Genomic DNA, 18,921 nt, shown 5'->3' on the forward strand with positions numbered 1-18,921 from the left:
GGCCAGAAGAGTAATCCTCAGGGACATTAATGCTCATGGCATGGAGACCAAACAGTCTCCTGGAATCAGCACTTGCCCTCCTTGAGCTCCCTCTTAGGCCCCCAGAACCGCAGCCCCTGAAACCATGGGCAGCATAGAGACCTACCAGCCACTGCAGGCAAAGGCCGTGGGAACCTAATGAGAGCTGAAAAACGAGCCAGGGCCTGCGACACTTAGGCCCCAGCTCCGCCTCCTCTCCTCTCATGATAAACCCCGGTGAGCTGATAACAACTGAGGATTTGAACACAGGGGAATTCTTGGGGGGAAAAACTCGATTCTGACTGACATTCCCATTCCCAGTCCTCTCCATGACACTCTTAAGCTCCCTGCTCTGCAGGCAGCAGCCGCCTAGGGTGGTTTTCCATGGCAACATTCCACTGAGGGCTCCTGGGGAAGGCTTCTTGCTGCCCATTCGTGTGCGTGGATGACACACCGTGAAGCAGTGCAACCCTTTCAAGTGTCAGGCGACAGTGTTAGGCCTCACCTGCACCATAATGAAGGGCTGCTGGGATCACAGGCTGGACTGCGTCCGTCTTAACGAGGTTTGTACAAGTTCTCCAGCAGCAGCCCACGGAAGTGCAGCCTCCAGCCTGTGTAGTTAACGAAGTCCCTTGTTCGTCTCCACCCCAACCCCAGTTAAAGCCTCAGTTTGGTCGTGGCTGTGGCTGCGTTATTTACTGCTGTGGGTGCGTTATTTACTGCTGTGGGAGGGAGCACAGCCGAGGGATCACTTGCGAATCAGGTCAGGAGAGGCCCGTCCTCTGCGTGGGGATTCTTTACAGACCCGGGCGGTGTGTCCAGGCTGTGGGACAGACCACACACCAGCACGCACAAGTTTGCTTCCATATTCAAGGGGGTTTTGCTTTCCGACCCTGCTAGTTCCTGGCATCTACACTGCTCTGCCTTTTCCTCTTTCCCTGCTCCAGCAGCCCAACCTACCCTGAGCTCCTCCCCCAGAGGCTGCTTTCTCTCTCCTGGGAGCAAGCCAGTTTAGCTCGCTCATGTGTTTGGCAGGAACCCAGTCACAACAACACTAAGCCCCTAGCACTAACTATGCATTCCACTCACTGGAGCGAGGCCAATGAACAGCATTTGCTTTATGCATTTCATCGACGTTGTGCAGTTTGGTCCTGGCGAGGTTAGTGTCTTAGCGTGAAAGTCTTGGGGAGATGCACCCCTCGGCTGCTGAGCGGCAGCTCGGACCCTGAGCTCAGAGGATCCTGACTACCTTTCTGACAAAATGAGGTATTTCAAAGGAAGAAAATACAAAACAAAAAATAGAATTTTCAAGAATAGTAGCGCTATGAAGAATGAGCCACTGGCCGGTGTGCTGTGTGAGAGAACTGTGTGATACTGACATGGCTCCCTATTAATGATGACCCGAGAGACTAATCACACTCAGACCATGATGAAGAATCTCCAGATAACTAAGCCACACATGCTGTCCCCCATCTGTCTAAGACCGAACATTATGGAGGTGTGGCCGCCCTTCATGGTGGCTGAGGACCCAACGTTCCGACGGCCTCGTGAGGAGGCTTTCATTGATCCGTCGCTCACTTGAGTCTGGGAAGAGACTTCCCAGCTCGTTCTCTGCTTTGAGCGAGGAGCCACACATACGGACCTCGCTCTTTACTCTGAGGAAAAGCATCTCTGTAACGTCCCGATCGCGACATGAGCACCTGGGTCAGGCCCCTGCCACCGGCGGGCATGGCAGCCCACGATGGCGAGGGACTCCCACTACTCACCGCGGCCAGCTGACAGCCTCGACTTCTTGCAGTGCAGGACCAGCTCCTGTCGGCAGTTGTCCGCATCGTCCATGATGGCTTGCAGCTGGTCCGGGCTGGCTGTGTACTTAAAAAACACGGGCTGGGGGCTTTCTCCATTTGAGCTTTTGACCTTGGCCAGCTGGGAGCCATTGTGCTGTACCGAGGTCCAGGTGGTGTCCTCTGGGCAGAAACAGGGTTGGGAGGGAGAAAGCGACTGTGACTAGGTTGGAGCAGCTAAACATAATGTGAAAGTCGGAAGCCTCTTTTATCTGAATTAGGGTTTTAATGTTTGTAGCTATCAGGTCTGTTTGACGTTGGAGTCAGCATAAGGGACCCTGTTAAACTGTCAGGAATGGGGACTCTCTTTATTGGAACTCATGTTACCCTGAATGCAGCCAGCACTGTCAGGGGGCCAATTCTTAAAATTCTGCGCTATAATATTCAAAGTTATAAATAAAATGTTTTGTCCTTTAATTTATGTCTTTCCATCACTGTAAGAAGAAAGCTAAGTTTTTACTGTGTGTGTATATACCCTTATATTAATATACATATTACTCTTCACTGGACTGAGCATTTTTTCCTCTGGTAATCAAAGAAATGCATAAGAGACACGTGAAGGGAATAAGCAGCTCACATGATCATGCAAAACGATAGGAAGCCAGTGTTTTTGACAAAAATTGACTGATCGTGTGTCAGCATCTCATTCAGTGCCCAGCCCCAAACGAGGTTCCTGCTGAGTCGCTAATATGACCATTCCCGTCGGGAACATGACACACTAATGTCTGCTGGCAAATTCTGACCTGCTTCTGTTCCATGATTACCCATACTTTTAGAAGAGACTTAAAAACAATAGATGAGCTCTCCACGGTGTTTCAAACAGAAGAGAAAGATCTCCCCTTCTTTTACCTTCCAACACCTGGCTCCTCCCACAGTGTAAAAGGGCCATGGTTCAGGGGCCAAAAGGCTGGCCTCACATTGTCCTACCCCAACTTCGTTTATAACATCAAATCACATAAAACATCCTCTGGTACACGCATGGGGTACAGAAATGATCAGTCGACATATTTCCAAATTATAGGGGCTGGAAACAGTCACGGGAGGTTTGTTCTTATTACTTTTAGTGGTTAAGACCTAAACGAGGTTAAAAAATCAAAATGATGTTACCAGGAACCCTCAGAGCCCTCCCTGCCCGGCCCTCCCCATCCTGCCCCAGGAAAAACCCAACAGCCCCACTCGTGCTCACGGACCCATCGAATATAGTCAGAGACCCAGAGCAGAGAATTCCCAGGGGCCATAGCTCAAAGCCTATGAAAAACATCGCCAAATATGCAAAATCCAGCAGGGACAGGGGCAGACTGTGAGTCAGCATGACTAACACAGTCATTCATTCAGTCAGGGAGAAAAGGCTTCATAGATCATCCCCTCTCTTCACTCATTTAAGGGGCTCTAAGTGTTCCTATAGCAACTTGAATCCCACAGGTTTTTCTCCCCCTCCCCCCCCCAATCATGTCTTCACCAGACATTTTATATTTCAACATTTTTCTGGAAAATTTCTTAAATGGACCTGGTGTTATTTTTTGCAATTACCTACTCACATTCACGGTCAGGGTTTCTTCCACCAGACGAAAGGTGGTTAAGAGCGCCAAAGGAGAAGTCAGGGGCTGGGCTCAGGGACTCATGGGTTCTAATGCCGGAGGGTCATTTACGTGCATGGTTTATGGCACAAAGAGAAACGCTGTGCCTGAGGGGCTCCTGCAGGCTGGTAGCCGTGCAATGGACTCACGGTTGTGCATGTTACAGTGTAATCAGAACTCTTTCTTGAGTGGAGAGAAGGGAAAGGGTGAACAGAATATCAAAGCTGCCTTTTGAAAAAAAGAGAAATTTCAATGCTTGCGCTTTCTAGAAGTATCACTTGCAAGGACCCAGCGAGGGCTTGTTATGTTTCCTCGATGTGGCACAACATGGGATTTTCACAGGTTTCCGACTGTAGCTGGGAAGGCACCCTGGAGAGGCAACATGACAGAAGCTCTCAGGACAAGGAGACGGACCAAGGATCTGAAGGGACCAGAGTGTTGGGAAGGCACTTCACTGTTACACACCGTAGTATGGAGCACGAACGAGATCGGGGGAAATTAACTGTAATAGGGAAAATTTCAAGCAGGACTTTCGAACAGTTGAATGAGGCCCCATCATGTCACGTTCTCCAGCTCAGCGGAGCCTCTGGTCTGCACACAAGCAGGGAGGCTTACTGTGGCTCCTGGCCTACCGTTCACTTGGGCAAACCCAACCCACATTAATGTGGCGCTTTGGTTTGATAAGCAGGATATAAAAAAATTACACTGACTCACCATATCATATGGCACCCCTAGTTTCTCTTTTTATTTTGCCAAATTATATCCACTTGGCAACCTGCAACACTTATTACACTGTGGATTGTATCTCTGAACTATACAAGGCATCGTTTAAGGGAAACAGGTGGTCGAATGGGGAAAAGGAAATGGATGTGTATTTTCCACGGTCTGGGAAATGTGAACCCGAGATGTGTCTGCCATGTTCGTTTTCATCTCCCCAAGGGAAAAGAAGAAAAAAGACTTGATCTCAAAAACCCCGATGCCTGCCTAGGTGGTCGGTCTGTCCCACACGAGATGGACATTGATCTCCAGGAAAGGGAAGGCAAGAATCCCCTTTCTGACAGATGCCTGAAATGAAGTCCAAGCTGGGTCCAAACACCACCTCTTCGGAAATGAAGCCAGCTGCCTGCATCTCCTCTGATGGGAAGTGGGTGCTCGAGTTCAAAGACGAGGAGGAAGGCAACATGCGAGGCGATGGGACCCATTGCCTCCTATGTGCAGAAGAAGGACGGGCACTCACAGTGACACAGGATGGCAGAGGGATGGGAAGACTAGTAGGCATCCCTGGAGTCACCAAGATGATGTGAACACTGTGTTCTGGGCAGGACAGCCCCAACCCTTCTCAGGACTCCGCCACGTCACGATCCGGAGGCAAACACTGCAGCAGGTGGCTCCCATCTGTCTCAAGCCCAATCCTCCTGCTGCCCAGAAAATGGAAGGGAAGCCTGGGAACACCCACTCACCGAACTTCAGGAAACTGTGCCACGTCACCACACAGTGTGGTCACCAGGCTTTCGGAGGTGCTCAAGTTCTCAAAGAGAGCTGAGGCCCATGACCTTTCCAGAGTGCCTCATGCACCTGGGTTGTATCCTGGATTTCAAAAGAAAACACTCCCGGGAAAAAGAGAACCAGATCTGATGGGCACCTATGTGCACACAGGGCTGCGAGGGCCAAGCAGCTGCTGTGAACGTTCAGTGGGGGCCAGAGGAAGACAATTGGTGGCTCTGATCTGTACCTGCCCTAGACCTGGGAGGAACTGGCCCTGCTGTGTTGTCCATGTGCCAGAGCCCAGGAGGACTGGATGCTTGTGTTTCACCAAGGAGAGGGACAGCTCCTAGCAGCAGGCAGCCCCTGCGTCCTGGGAGAGGCCCAGAGGCCGTCCTGTCTCAGCCCCATCCCTTTGGGTCCCTCTGGATCAATATTTGCATTAGGGCCCTTAGAAGGGCTGCCGTTCTTGTCATGGCTCGGAGGCCTTGAGCTTTGCATGATTCACTTTAATATTTTCCACGCAAGAAAATGCTCTAAGACACAACTGGACACCCCCAAGAAATGTAGCTACTTCACGGCCTTCTTCTCCTGGGGTTTCAGAGGGTCATCTTGTCACTTAACAGGTCACACTAAGTGTAGCTTTATGTGTCCGCTCAGTCATTAGTGTGGACACCTGCTGTTTAACATGGAAGGACATGGGGCCCCGCCCCCAGAACCTTCCACATACTCGGTACCATGAAATGTCATTAGTGTCTCCCCCTGTATTTCAGCCCACCACATGGCAAGAGAGCAATTTCCTTGGAGAGAACATTATGTAGACACTTAAAAAATTAGATACGGACAGAGCACTGTGTCACGGTCAATGGGAGAATACGGGCTCCAATCAGTGCTCTTGGAATCATCAAAAAATTCTCTAAGCTTTCAGTGTCACATTTGGTAAATGGGGAGAGTGAACCAGGTGACGTCAAAAGACTGAAAACCATAGTTCTGGATATTTTCAAAGGCCAAGGCACTGCTTGTTGAGACCATCTTCCTGTCCATCCATAGGCAGGGCCATGCTGATGAGAGCAGGAAGATGAACTTTCCCAAAACACACGTCTTTCCACTCCCTTGGGAGCAGGGACAGGACCTGCTCCAGAAGTTGTGTGTTCCCACGCATGCTGGGCACGACTACTTTCGGAACTCCCTTTAGAAGCTGCAGGAGATCAGCCAGAATGATGTTTCCTCGGTGGGAGCAGGAAGGATTCCTTGCAGGCAAAAACCCATAAAAAAAAGAGATGCAGAGTCATGGTGTGTGACCATCATCAAAGCGCAGATTTTCTCTTTCTTTTTTTTCTTACAAATTCTAATGTTTCAGCATTATAGAATCTTCTGGAAGAGATGCAATTTACGAGCAAAACTTGCCACATGTGACATGATGATGTCATGCTTACCGTCCATCTCAGTTTTCAAGGGCAAAACAGAAATCACAACTCTACCCAAGCAGAGAAAAATAAATTCCGCAGAGGCTGTGCATGTGTTCATGAAGGAGATTCTCCAATCCACATGCAGAGCCTTTTTATTTTGTTTTATTTTATTTTTTACAAATTCCCAGCAAGTGTCCCTATCTACAGGCGTACCTCAAGACACACAGGCCCCGTTCCAGACCACCAGAATAACACGTGTATTGCAAGACAGTGAGTGAGAAGAACGTTTCAGTTTCCACTGCATGTACGGGTCACCTCTCCGCCCTCCTGGAGTCAGTACGAAATGTGCAATGACATGATGTCTAACAAACGTACATACCTAGATCAAGAGTGCCTCTTGCTGAACGAATGCCAGCCATCGTCTGCACTCTCAGCGAGCTGTGATCTTTGTTGCTGGAGAGGCTTGCCTTGCTGTTGGCGCTGCTGACTGATCAGGGTGGCAGTGCCAAAGGTCAGGGCAGTCATGGACACTTCTGAAAACAAGACAATGGTGACGTCGGCAGCACGACTGACTCCTCCTCTCCTGAGTGATGTCTCTATAGCGTGGGATGCCATTGGGTCGCGTTTCACCTGCAGTAGAATTTCTTCCAAACTGTCAACTAAGCTGATGCAATATTCTAAACCCTTTGTTCTTTTAAGCACCTTCACCAGGAGTAGATCCCACCTCCAGAGACCACTTTCTCTGCTCATTCGTCAGCAGCAACTCTTCATCCATCCAAGCTGTATCCTGCAGTGGGTGCATCCTGTCCTCAGGCTCCACTTCTAATTCTGGCTCTCTTGCTATCTCCACCTCTCCTGCAGTGACCTCTTCCTCTGAAATCTGAACCCCTCAAAGTCATCCATGAAGACTGGAATCTACTTCTTCCAAATTCCTAATAATGCTGATATGTTGATCTCTCCCCATGAATCATGAATGTTCTCCATGGCATCTAGGACGGTGAATCTTTCCCAGAAGGTTTTCAATTGACCTTGCCCACATCCATCCTAGGAATCACTATCCAGGGCAGCTACAGCCTTAGGAAATGTTATTTCTTTATAATGATGACCTGCCAGTTGAAATGACTCCTGATCCATGGGCTGCAGGAGGGATGTCGTGTTAGCAGACATGAAAACAACATAAATCTCACTGTCTGACTCCATCAGAACTCTGGGGCGATTGGGTGTACAGTAGGTAAGTGATGATAATGTGAAAGGAATCTTTTTCTTTTTTTCCTTAGGTGGGTCAAAACAATGGGCTTAAAACATTCAGTACACCATGCTGTGAACAGATGTCCTGTCCTCTAGGTTCTGCTGTTCCATTCACAGAGCACAGGCAGAGGAGATTTGTCATGATTCCTAAGGGCCCTAGGGCCTAAGGGCCTAAGGGCCTTGGAGAAATGATAAATCAGCACCTGCTACACGTTAAAAGTCACCAATCGCCCTGGCCCCGACCAGACGATCAGCCTGTCCATGGAAGCTGTGAAGGCAGCACTGACTCCTTCTGTCTAGCCAGGAAAGTCCTTGATGGCACCTTCTTCCCATGGGAGGCTCTCGCATCCACCCTGAAAATCTGCTGGTCAGTGCAGCCGCCTTCAGGGACAATCTTGATCTTCCAGATCTTCTGGAACTTCCAGATCTTCTGGATCTCCTGGTTACTTGCTGCAGCTCCTGCCACAGCGCGTGCTGCTTCACCTTGCACTTTCGTGCCACGGACGCAGCCTCCTTCCTTAAACCTCATGCACGGATCTCTGCTCATTTCAGGCTTCACTCCTGCAGCTTCCTCCCCTCTCTCTGTCTGCACAGAACCGGAGAGAGTCAGGGCCTTCAGCTTTGGCTGAGAATGTTGTGGCTGGTTGGACCTCTTATCCACTAAACGTTCTCTGTATCAGCAATAAAGCTGTTTCACTTTCCTATCATTCATGTGTTCACTGAGGTAGCACTTTTAATTTCCTTCAGGAGCTTTTCCTTAGATTCACAACTCGGCAAACTGGCATCAGAGACCTCAGCTTTTAACATGCCTTCCTCACTGAGCTTTAGTAATGTCTAGCCTTTGACTGATAGTGAGAGGCATGCAGCGTCTCCTTCCAGCTGAAAACGTAGAGACTACTATAGGGCTATGAGTGGCTTAAATTTAATATTGCTGTGTCTTGGGAATAGGGAGCCCAAGGACAGAGAGGGACCTACGTGAGGAAATGACCAGTTGGTAGAACCATTTACCAATGAAGTTCACGGTCTTGGACACACATAGTTCACGGCGCCTGAAAAACCCCAAGAGTAAAGATCACTGGTCACAGATCATCGTAACAAATATGATGGCAACAAAAAAGAAGTATTGTGAGCATTACCAAAATGTGCCACAGAGACACCAAATGAGCATGTGCTGTTGGAAAATGGGGCTGGTAGACTTGTCTCACCCAGAGCTGCCACAAACCTACAATTTGTTTCAAAAAAAAAAAAGCACATCCCTTTGATCTGAATCCAAATTCAGTAAAGCAAAGTGCAATAAAATGAGGTATACCTATATTTAAAATAGCAATGCAAACCTATAATAGTCATAATATGTTCAGTGAGGTGAATTACATCTGTCCCCCTCCCTAGTCTGAAGGTCAACGAGAGATGTTCATCCCTCTTCTTACTCAAACGCGGTGTGGCCCCTGGAAGCCCGCAGCACAGTGGTCAGGTGTGAGGATGAGTGACCAAACGCCTGAATTGAACATCTGACTGGAAAGGGAGATGTTTGACTGGGCTGAGACAGAAGCTGTTGCAGGAAGACAGAGGCAAAAGAAACAGAAAATCCATACAAATCCACAAACATAAAAAAAGCACAGCAGGATGCCTTGACAGGTGCCCATTCCGTAGAGAATTTCCTTTTGAAATTAATGGGAGAGTATGTAAAGCAGCTGACTGGCTGTCCTCTGTTCTACCATGACACCGGCTGGAGGCCACTCACAATTTCTGTCACGGGAAGAAGGAGGCTGTTTAAGAAACACGGTGGCTCGGTTAGCATAAGCCTGACAGAGTCCATGGTAAGTGCTGCGTCACTGACACACTGAGCCGATGAATCAGGATCCGAGCGGGGCAGCGGGCAGGTGTGCAGCAGACCATGTCCTCAGCGTATTCCTCGAGCCCTGCCGACTCTTGCGAATCTGATGCAGAGTCATAGCTCTGTCTTCATGCCATCTCTTCCCTGAGACAAGTGTTCCCACAGTGCCATGTCTGGGAACCAGTGTTTGGAGCACGACTAGGAACACATCAGAGGACAACTGCGGGGGGTTTCCGGGGCACAGATGTCCCCACTGTCCCAGCGGGCAGAGCCATTGAGCTCACATTTCTCATCCCGCTGTCAATGAAGTTAGATGCTGTCTCTTCTGCATAGGAAGGGGATGGATCTGTTAACAAATTGCATAAACAGTCTCTTCAAAATAGTTTTGTTTTGTTTTGTTTTGGTTGCTTTTATACTAAAGATACTAAAATTTATACAGAGTATATTTAGGGTATATTCTGGCACCAGAGTTTGGAAGGCTGTTACCAAGTATATACTTGTAGCCATTGCTTTAGAATTTTGTTTTTTGCATGTTTCTCCAAGTGTGAGTATTTGTTTATAATAATTAAAGAATATTTCCTTGTCCATGGGCATGGCAGCTTCATGGAGAAGGTGACCTTGCAGCAGAAATATTTCCCTCTGGAAGAAGAAGGACAGGATCTTAGTTCTTCCACCGTCATGATGAGGTTTGTTGGGGGACCTCGTGGGACTGTAACTCTGGTTCCTTCCTGGATCACCTTGGATTGTTTTAAACTTTTGATTGATTAAAAACTTCACAGTGAAACTCCGCATCCTTATATCAGGGAGATCATATGATAGTTGTCTTTTTCTGATTGACTTATTTCACTAAGCAGGATACCCTCTCGTTCCATGGAGGACATTGGGAGATGGAGAGGAGAAGGGAGTTGAGGGAAACTGGAAGGGGAGATGAACCATGAGAGACTATGGACTCTGAAAAACAATGTGAGGGTTTTGAAGGGGCGGGGGTGGGAGGTTGGGGGAACAGGTGGTGGGTAATAGGGAGGGCACGTATTGCATGGAGCACTGGGTGTGGTGCAAAAACAATGAATACTGTTATGCTGAAAATAAATAAATAAATAAATAAATAAATAAATAAAAATGAAAAAAAAAAAACTTCACAGTGTACCTTCTGGAAATATTTGTCGTCTTAGCACGGCACTTTCCTTATGGGTTTGAGTTTTATAAAAACCCTTGGCATTTAATATTATTTGGAAATCCTCTCTGCAGTATTTCTAACAATAACAAAGCAGGATGTGTGTGTGTGTGTGTGTGTGTGTGTGTGTGCACGAACACATGTGTGTTCCATGCTCCAGCTCAACCCTAACTCATGGAACTTTATGCCATTTATTCATCACATAGAATAAGAATATACTAACCTTAGGGGTTTTATTTTATGAAAGGCAACTAGAAACTTTTCTAAAAACTTAATTACCCAAAAGGTCTTGTGATACAATGATCTGTACTTTGCTTGGTCATTTGCAAAGTAATATGAAGGCGTAGATGGCTGTTAAGTGTTATCTGATAATAAAAACATATAGCAATATCAATCATTAAATCATTACCCCTAATGTTCATGAATTCCTACACACACAGACACACACATGTGCACTTAAAAGCTCTAAGCCTTTCCAAGATTAAGTTAGAGAGTTTGGAAGATGTTTAATTTACAGAATCCATGCCTTCAATATTATCTTAATAAATATGAGCGATTCTGCTGGCTTTGTGGATGCTGTGGTCATTAAATTCCACCACAGCCAATTTTACAAATGGAGCGACAGAACCATGGCCTGGACTGAGAAATGAATAGCAGCTCCAGAATTTTACAGCTGCATTGGCTCTATTTCTCCTTTCTGTGATGCCCTTTGCCCTATTTCCATTTTAATTTTGGTGGACACAGGGCAGGCTGTGCCAGTGAAACTAAAGATCCAAGCCCTGTGGCCATGGCTTCTGAATCTGTATGTACATCAGAATTTCTCAGGGGGCTTCATAAAAACACAGCTTTTCCTGGGATACTACTGCAGAACCCAATCCTGCTGAGATCAGAGCTGCCCTTCCGTGGACAGTGGACAAGGGTGTGGGGACCCAGAGATGCCCCATGTTGCTGTGGGATGCTGGACAGCATCACCAGCCACTCCAAAGCAAAGGGGAGCCTGCTGGTCTGTTCAATTAATGTGTAAAGTCACTCTCCAAAATTTATTTTTAGAAGTTCATATTGCCGAGGAGATTCTAACTATCCAGCGGGCTTTCAGATGACACATTGCACTTGTTTTTATGACCAACAGGTCCCCACTAACTAGTCGCACAGTGGGCAACCCAACCTCACGTAGTCACTGCGGGAATCCTGCTCTCCTCTGCAGACCTGACTCTTCCCTGCTGCTAATACCTGCACCTTCCTTTCAGAGCTTGGATGCAAGCATGGAAGACATTCCAGATGCCTGTCTTCCTCCAGCCACTTTCAGTCCATGGATTCAGCCCCGACTCCCTCCCCTTCTCCATTCCCACCTGCTCCACCCCATCCCCACTAATGGGTCTCCTTGCTCGTGCTGGGCACAGCCTGTAACAGTGGGGGTCCTGGACCTGTCACTTTCCAGGAGTGTGACTTGAGGGTCCCCTCTGGCCCCCTCACCCACATCTGTCCAACACATTAGGATCCCGGGAGCGGACTCCCTCTGCTTGAAGGCTTGCTCGGGTTTTCTGGAAGCAAACCTAACTGTCAAACTGAGTGCTTCCCTGAATGGCTCTACTTAAAATTGTGACCCCTCCCCCATCCACGGTCTGTGTGCCCTGCTCCCACCGTATTCAGCCTCACAGCACCTGCTCCCCGCGCACCAGCCACCAGCTCCAGCAGCAGTTCTCAGGGCTCTGGTTCTGTGCACAGACTTGTGCACCACACACTGGGGGCAGGGAGTGTTCTCCTCCACTCCCTGCTGCAGTTACCCCCGTGCCCAGCACAGGACTGATACTGAGGACATAGGTGTTCCATGTTGGGGGACACTGTTTTTTCAAATCCTCAGTGTGGGGCATCACTTGGACATTCCTTCAAGTCATGCCTGGGAAGAAAGTGATTTGTATCCTTAGGAGACAGTCGGTGAGGCCTTCCTCTTATATAAATTGACCAAGAGATTTTACCTTTTAGAGGCTCCTTCTTGCCTTGAGGAAAAAAAAAAAACAAACAAAACCCTGGCTTATATGCCAGCAGATAATTTCTTGAGTTGCCCAGAATCAAAACCCGAGATCTGTTCTTGCTTTCTCTTCGTACTTTGACCGTAACTACTCTTCCCTCTGCTAGTGGGCCCACTCTGAAAAGGCAGCAGCAATGACAGACCATCAAAACACATCAGTGATGCTATGCAATTCATATTAAAACAAGTGTCTGTGAGCCAGCGGTACATTCCGAAGGCACTTTATAAATACACACAACAAAAGCTTCCTGGTGAAGCCTGGACCATGTGTCCATGTGCATGATTAAACCATTTTTCTTTTATTATAACCATACACTGCAGACAATCAGGCAATTAGCTGTCTGTCATGCCTTTTGGCAGCAAACGTCTTTTTTTTTTTTTTAATAAATGTGACCTCAGCCTTACCAACCCCGCCAGCAGTTAATTATCAAGAAAACAACTTCAATCATTGATAGCTTACTCATCTTTGCAATGTGCCAGCTGGGATCATTTTCACTTTTCTCCAGATCTCAAAATTTTTCAGTGTATAAGGAACTTTGCTTATAGGACAAAATATACGAAAATCTTTAATAGGTCTTAGACTTCTGTGATAATTAGGCATGTGATTGATAAAATTAAAATGTATTACTGGGATGCCAGCATCTTTATTTAGCTTTCTCTGTTCTTGGCATTCACTTGAGCCATGAAAACAAAGCAGAAATTGAGTAAGTTGAAGGCCTGTTACAACCACTGGAGCACAGGATGTCTAGAAAGATCTTTACATACTTAACACATCACATACCTTTCAGTAAAGTAAGTCAATATATTCGCCTCTTATCCCGTTGCAGTGTTTTGGTCAGTTTCTATGATAAGATGCTTGCCCCAAAGCCCCCAACAGTCATATATCCATCCAACGCAAAGTTGGGGGTAGTTTTGGGGCTGGAAGATATAACTGATCCAATTCAGATCAACACTAGATTCACCATCACCAAAATGGTCAGATTTTATGTATGCAGTGAGAGTAGGTATAGAAACCACAGCAGAACTTCCAGCTTGTCACAAACTGCCATTGTCAATTCCCCCATAAGTGACTCCTTCCATCTAGAAATTGCAACCCTATCGGGGTGACACGTAGCCAGAGCAGAGAAAGCAAATTATAACCAGGTTAGGGTTACCTGAGAACCATTTACAGCTGACTCTTTTCTGACCAGTGTCTCAGACTTTGCAGGGTCAAACTCTAAGGTTGCCAAAGTCCCCACCAGGTCCACGCCACTAGAGTAGCATGGGAAGTTTGTAAAGGAGGGTTGTTTCTGCTGGTGAAATGTGATGTGAGCACAGAAGAGAAGATGTGGCCACCAACACACACACACACACACACATTAAAAGAGGCATTCAAGGTTGCATCAGTATACAGGCAGCAGTCATTCACCACGGTACATGCAATGATCCTTTGCAGGACTTGCCTACGACACATCTGTATCCATCCACCATGTATAACTGGGTTTCTAGGGAAAATGAAATATTGCTTATACATAGTTACACAGGAACACACACGTTACTGGACAGAGCTAAACCTTGTGGTTTTGCACACAGCAACCAATCACACGAGCTTAACAGGCACAATAAAGCATATCATTAGTGTACCTGTCATGTTGCAGTACACAAAAGCAGGTCCCAGTGGGCCACTTCCATCTGAATCGATATAGTAGAACCCTGAGGAGTCCCCTCTGTGCCTGTGGGCGTCACAGGACTGCTCGAACAGAGCTGCAAAGGACAGGGGTCTCAGACAGGGCTGCAGTGGGATGGATCCCTCCCTGTCCTTAGTGATGGGATGGTCTCCCCAGTGATACTCATTCTGCCTTGCTCTCTGGGACAGTTTCTCCAGGGGAGTGGTCCCCTGTGTCAGTCAGGCAGCATGAAGACCCTGAAACTTGGAACGAAAGATTTTAAGAGGTTATCACCATTTGTATCTGAACCCTGCCTGTTCTAGCAACAAGATTCATTCCAAAACCACGATAACTGGCCTCACGCTATCTCCTATTCTGCCCCATGATATCTAAGCCTCAGAAGTGCACTGGCTTCATCTCCCTAAGTGATCTGTTATTACCTAATAACCCCATCAATGTATTAAATTACTCAGTAATTATATCCTCTGTTTACTTAAAACAATCTATCTGTGCAATGCATTACTTTCCAGAGGAGTTTTATAAATCAGCAACTCTCCTTCATTGCATTTATGATGTGTGTTTTAAAAGGAAATTTCCTGAAATGATTCACAAATGATTATTCAAGCAAATTGAAAGTCAAATATATATATATGTATATATATATATATACATATATATATGAAATATCTCTCAGTAATTTCAACATATCCCGATTCTTAGTTGAATTTTTTATACGTGCAATAAATATTTTGCTATCACAAGGCAAGTGACTAACATCAGTAGATGATGGACTTCATCAATGTTTGGAATAAGTCTAAATGACTAATCAACTGAGTAACAGCTCACATTTGTCTCACTCATTTCCTTGGCAAGAAAGACCCTTTGAAAACCTGAGAAGTGGCTAATGGCAGCCAGTCAAGAAGGACAACGTGGACTGGGTCCCTCAGCCCCACTAAGGCTGAGACCTGGCATCCATGAACACAGACCCACAAGTGGCCAGGCCAGAGCCACAGAGCAGAGTGATCCTAGCAGGGACAGAGGGGGCCGAGCATGGGCGGAGAACAGACACCATTCGAAGCTCACTGAATTATCTACCTTTTAAAACTCTGCCTCTTTTGAAGAGTGGAGAGAATCCAGGAGAAGGGGTCAGCCAGGGCACAGGGATTTTCTCTTTTCTCACAGAAGAAGATCAAAGTTATGTCCGCCTGCCCAAGGATTTTGCAAAATATGACATTCTTTTATAAATTATGGCTGTGTCAGTGTGTCAAATTAGACTGGCCCCCATCTGTCACACACCTAGCACCACCATCCACACTCATGGCCACAGAGACAACATGGATTGCTTTCCCAGACATGCTGGCAGTTTGCCCACTCATGTTTGTGTTTCTGCAAATACATAAATATGCTCATAACTGCCTAGGAGAGTGTCCAGAGGGACAGACGCCAAGTGCTAATGGTGGTTACGTTTGGGTTGGGGCTGGGCCTGCCTGGGGACCAGAGGTAGAGAAGGAGACACTAGGAAGACACCTGCTGTACGTGTGAATGCAGACATCACTGGACCCTTACACCAAAATCTCATGGTCTCTAATCCCTTCTTGTGGCTTTGAAACTATCCCACCTTCACTTCGGTAGACAGAGAATCACAGTAAAGTCAGTTCAGTCATTCGACCAAATCAAATTATGAAGGCCATGAGTGAAAGACCGTTTTTTATAATACCTGGGACTTTTTCAATCAGAGTTGTTTGGAGCAATGTTTAATCAGAGTTACTGATAACACTTTAGCAACTGTGCTTTAGTCATTAAATCTGTGTAGGACACGTTACTCGATGTGATAGGCAGACACTGTAAGTAGGAGTCCACCCCATTTCTAGCTGCAACTCTAGACCAGTCACTCAGCCTCAGATGGCCCAGATGCCCAGCTCCTTCCAAATAGTTACCTCAGCAAGTTCTTACCTGGCACCATAATAGTAAATAGAGATGCAGGTAGAACTGCTCTGGTTGAACTTGTGGGATTTTGGTGGGGGGGTGAGTGACCTCCCTTTGTCTGCAGAGCCTTCTGGCTCCTCTGCAGAACCCTCTGGGTTGGGGACCGGGTCTTCTCATCCCAACACTGATGCCTGCTTCCCTGGGGTTCAGTTCACTTAAGGTTGGATACAGGACAATCCACGCTTTTCTTGGTGAATATTCATGTCATGCTGTCTCTCTAAAGACCCAGAGAAGGGAGACGTGCTACAAAAGAAGGGACTCAAAGTGGTGGCAGCCACTCTGGAAAACGGTACGGAGGTTCCTCAAAACGTTGAAAATAGAGCTACTCTATGACCCAGCAATTCCACTACTGGGTGTTTGTCTGGAAAATACAAATGTCGTGATCCAAAGGGGCACGTGCACCCCAATGTTTATAGCAGCAATGTCCACAATAGCCAAACCAGGGAAAGAGCCCAGACGTCTACTGACAAACGAATAGACAAAGAAAACATGGTGTGAAAATACAATGGAATATTACTCAGCCATCAGAATGGATGACATCTTGCCATGTGCAACAACATGGATGGAACTAGAGGGTATTATGCTCAGTGAAGTAAGTCAATCAGAGATAGACAACCATCATGTGATCTCACTCAAAATTGGAATTTAAGAAACAAACAGAGGAGCATAAGGGAAGGGAGGGAAATATAAAATAAGATGAAATCAGAGAGGGAGACAAACCATAAGAGATCTTTATGAAAACAAATGAGGGTTGCTGGAGGGGAAGGGGTGGGGGAATGAGATCACAGGGTTATGGGCTTTAAGGAGGGCATGGGATGGAAGGGGCACTGGGTATTACAGAAGACGGATGAATCACTGACCTCTCCCTCTGAAAATAATAATACACTACGTGTTAATGAATGGAATTGGAATAAAAATAAATAAATTAAAAAAAAGAAATGTCACTGATACACAAAAAAAAGGAAAAAGTGGAATAAAAGCATAGACAACAAAAGTTAGTAATTAGAAAGCAGTGAGCATCTTGGGGCTCTGTTGTGAGCTTCTAGTAGCAATGAATTAGGGGTCAATAAAGTGTGCTTAGCTGTGAAATTGAGAAAATGATTCTTCAGGAAAGAGACCGGCATTCAAGGTGGAAGGAATGGGACGGAGAGGTGGTCGAGAGCCCTCACTGGCAGCGGCGTCACCACGGTCAAGGGAGCTGACCTCTGCCTTTCCTCAAGCACACAGTGTGGAAAATAAAGCACTTACCTTCCAGGGCAGTTCTGAGGGTTAAAGGAGTTGAAACGTGCAGAACTAGACAGAGTGAGAGTCCCACAGGCATGCAGTAAGTCCCCAGTGTGTAAACCACCACCGTCATCAAAGAACATCAAGATTGCAAGGGACCTGAATGTTTGCCTGGCTTCTTCTGGCTGACATTTAGAAACCCCCCATGGTATTTCCCATCCTGTGCTCCTCCAGAGAATCTCCCCGTGTGATTTTATAAATACTGACCATCAGTACTTTGTCCTCTTTACTTTGGCAGACAGGACTTGAGAACCAAAGTTGGGTCCAACCCAAGGAACAGAACAAGTAACATCACCATGCCATCTAGATTGCTTTTTGTATTGGGGGAAGGGGAGCTTGTTTTTTCACTTTTTGTTGCATTTTATCTTCCTATACTTATCTTCCTTTGCCTCCTATTTTATTTTATTTTTTTCCTGTCCTATTTGATACTGTGGATTTCTGTAAGCTGTCATAACATCACTAGGAAATAAAATTGATTAAAAATAACCCAGACAAGGGCACCTGGGTGGTTCAGTTAGTTAAGTGTCCGACTCCTGATTTCAACTCAGGTCATGATCTCAGGGTCATGAGATCGAGTCTGATGTCGGGCTCCATACAGGGCTGGGATTCTCTCTCTCCCTCTCCCCCGGCCCCTCCCCACCTCTAAAATAAATAAATAATCAAACCAGACACAAATTAGTCTCTAAAATACCTATTGGTTTTGTTGTTTTCCACCACATGGTTGCACAGATACAGACACATATACACCAAATTATGGAAAGGAAAACAGAACTGCACGGAAATTAGGACAGCGAGGTGTGAGGCTTACAGGAATGGCAGGTCGCGCCTGTGTATCCAGTGTGCACGCAGTCACAGTTGAAGGTGTCCCAGGACTGGGAGCATTTGCCCCCGTGTTCACAGTAGCTGGGCAAACACCTGCAAGAAAACAGATACACCTGCTATTCCCCACATTCCGTCAGGAGAAAGTGTGTGTCTTAGCGCTAACCCACTACAGTGAAACATGGTATCAACAGGGCCTTCGGGAGAAAAATGAGACCATGGACAAAACCTGCTGGGTCTGTCAAGAAGGTTTCCTAATGCAGTACCCACCACAGATAAGAAATCCACTAGATGCTACCAATTGTTCTGTATTGGCAGAAGATCAATTTTTATACATTGCATTCTATCAAAAAATGTGATTGCTTTTTCACAAAAAAGGCAAGATTCGTTTCATCCATGAACTGAGAGACAAAGTGCTAGCAAAGGCCAAAGGTGGTCAGCTGCACCTGTTCCCCTCCTGGCCTCCATGTCCTTGCAGTGGGACCTGCAGATCCTCCCACCAAGAGGCTTAGCCTTCTTCAACCTGGGTTGGGCATGGGACTTGCTCTGACAAATGGGGCATTAGCAAACT

General features: G+C 46.6%; 1 protein-coding gene across 4 annotated transcripts in view; it reads right to left on the reverse strand.

Annotated features, from left to right (window-relative positions):
- The window catches only part of LOC123952300 (contactin-associated protein-like 3), a 210,634-nt gene that overhangs the window by 39,510 nt on the left and 152,203 nt on the right, over window positions 1-18,921 (reverse strand). For all 4 annotated transcript variants that reach the window (XM_046021655.1, XM_046021654.1, XM_046021657.1 and 1 more), the window contains 3 exons: window positions 18,340-18,446; window positions 14,239-14,358; window positions 1,785-1,985 (listed from right to left, as the gene is read on the reverse strand). In XM_046021655.1, coding sequence (XP_045877611.1) covers window positions 1,785-1,985; window positions 14,239-14,358; window positions 18,340-18,446 — 428 coding nt within the window. The remainder of the gene's footprint in view (window positions 1-1,784; window positions 1,986-14,238; window positions 14,359-18,339; window positions 18,447-18,921) is intronic.

Source organism: Meles meles, chromosome 10, assembly GCF_922984935.1.
Source record: "Meles meles chromosome 10, mMelMel3.1 paternal haplotype, whole genome shotgun sequence".
Taxonomy (NCBI): domain Eukaryota; kingdom Metazoa; phylum Chordata; class Mammalia; order Carnivora; family Mustelidae; genus Meles; species Meles meles.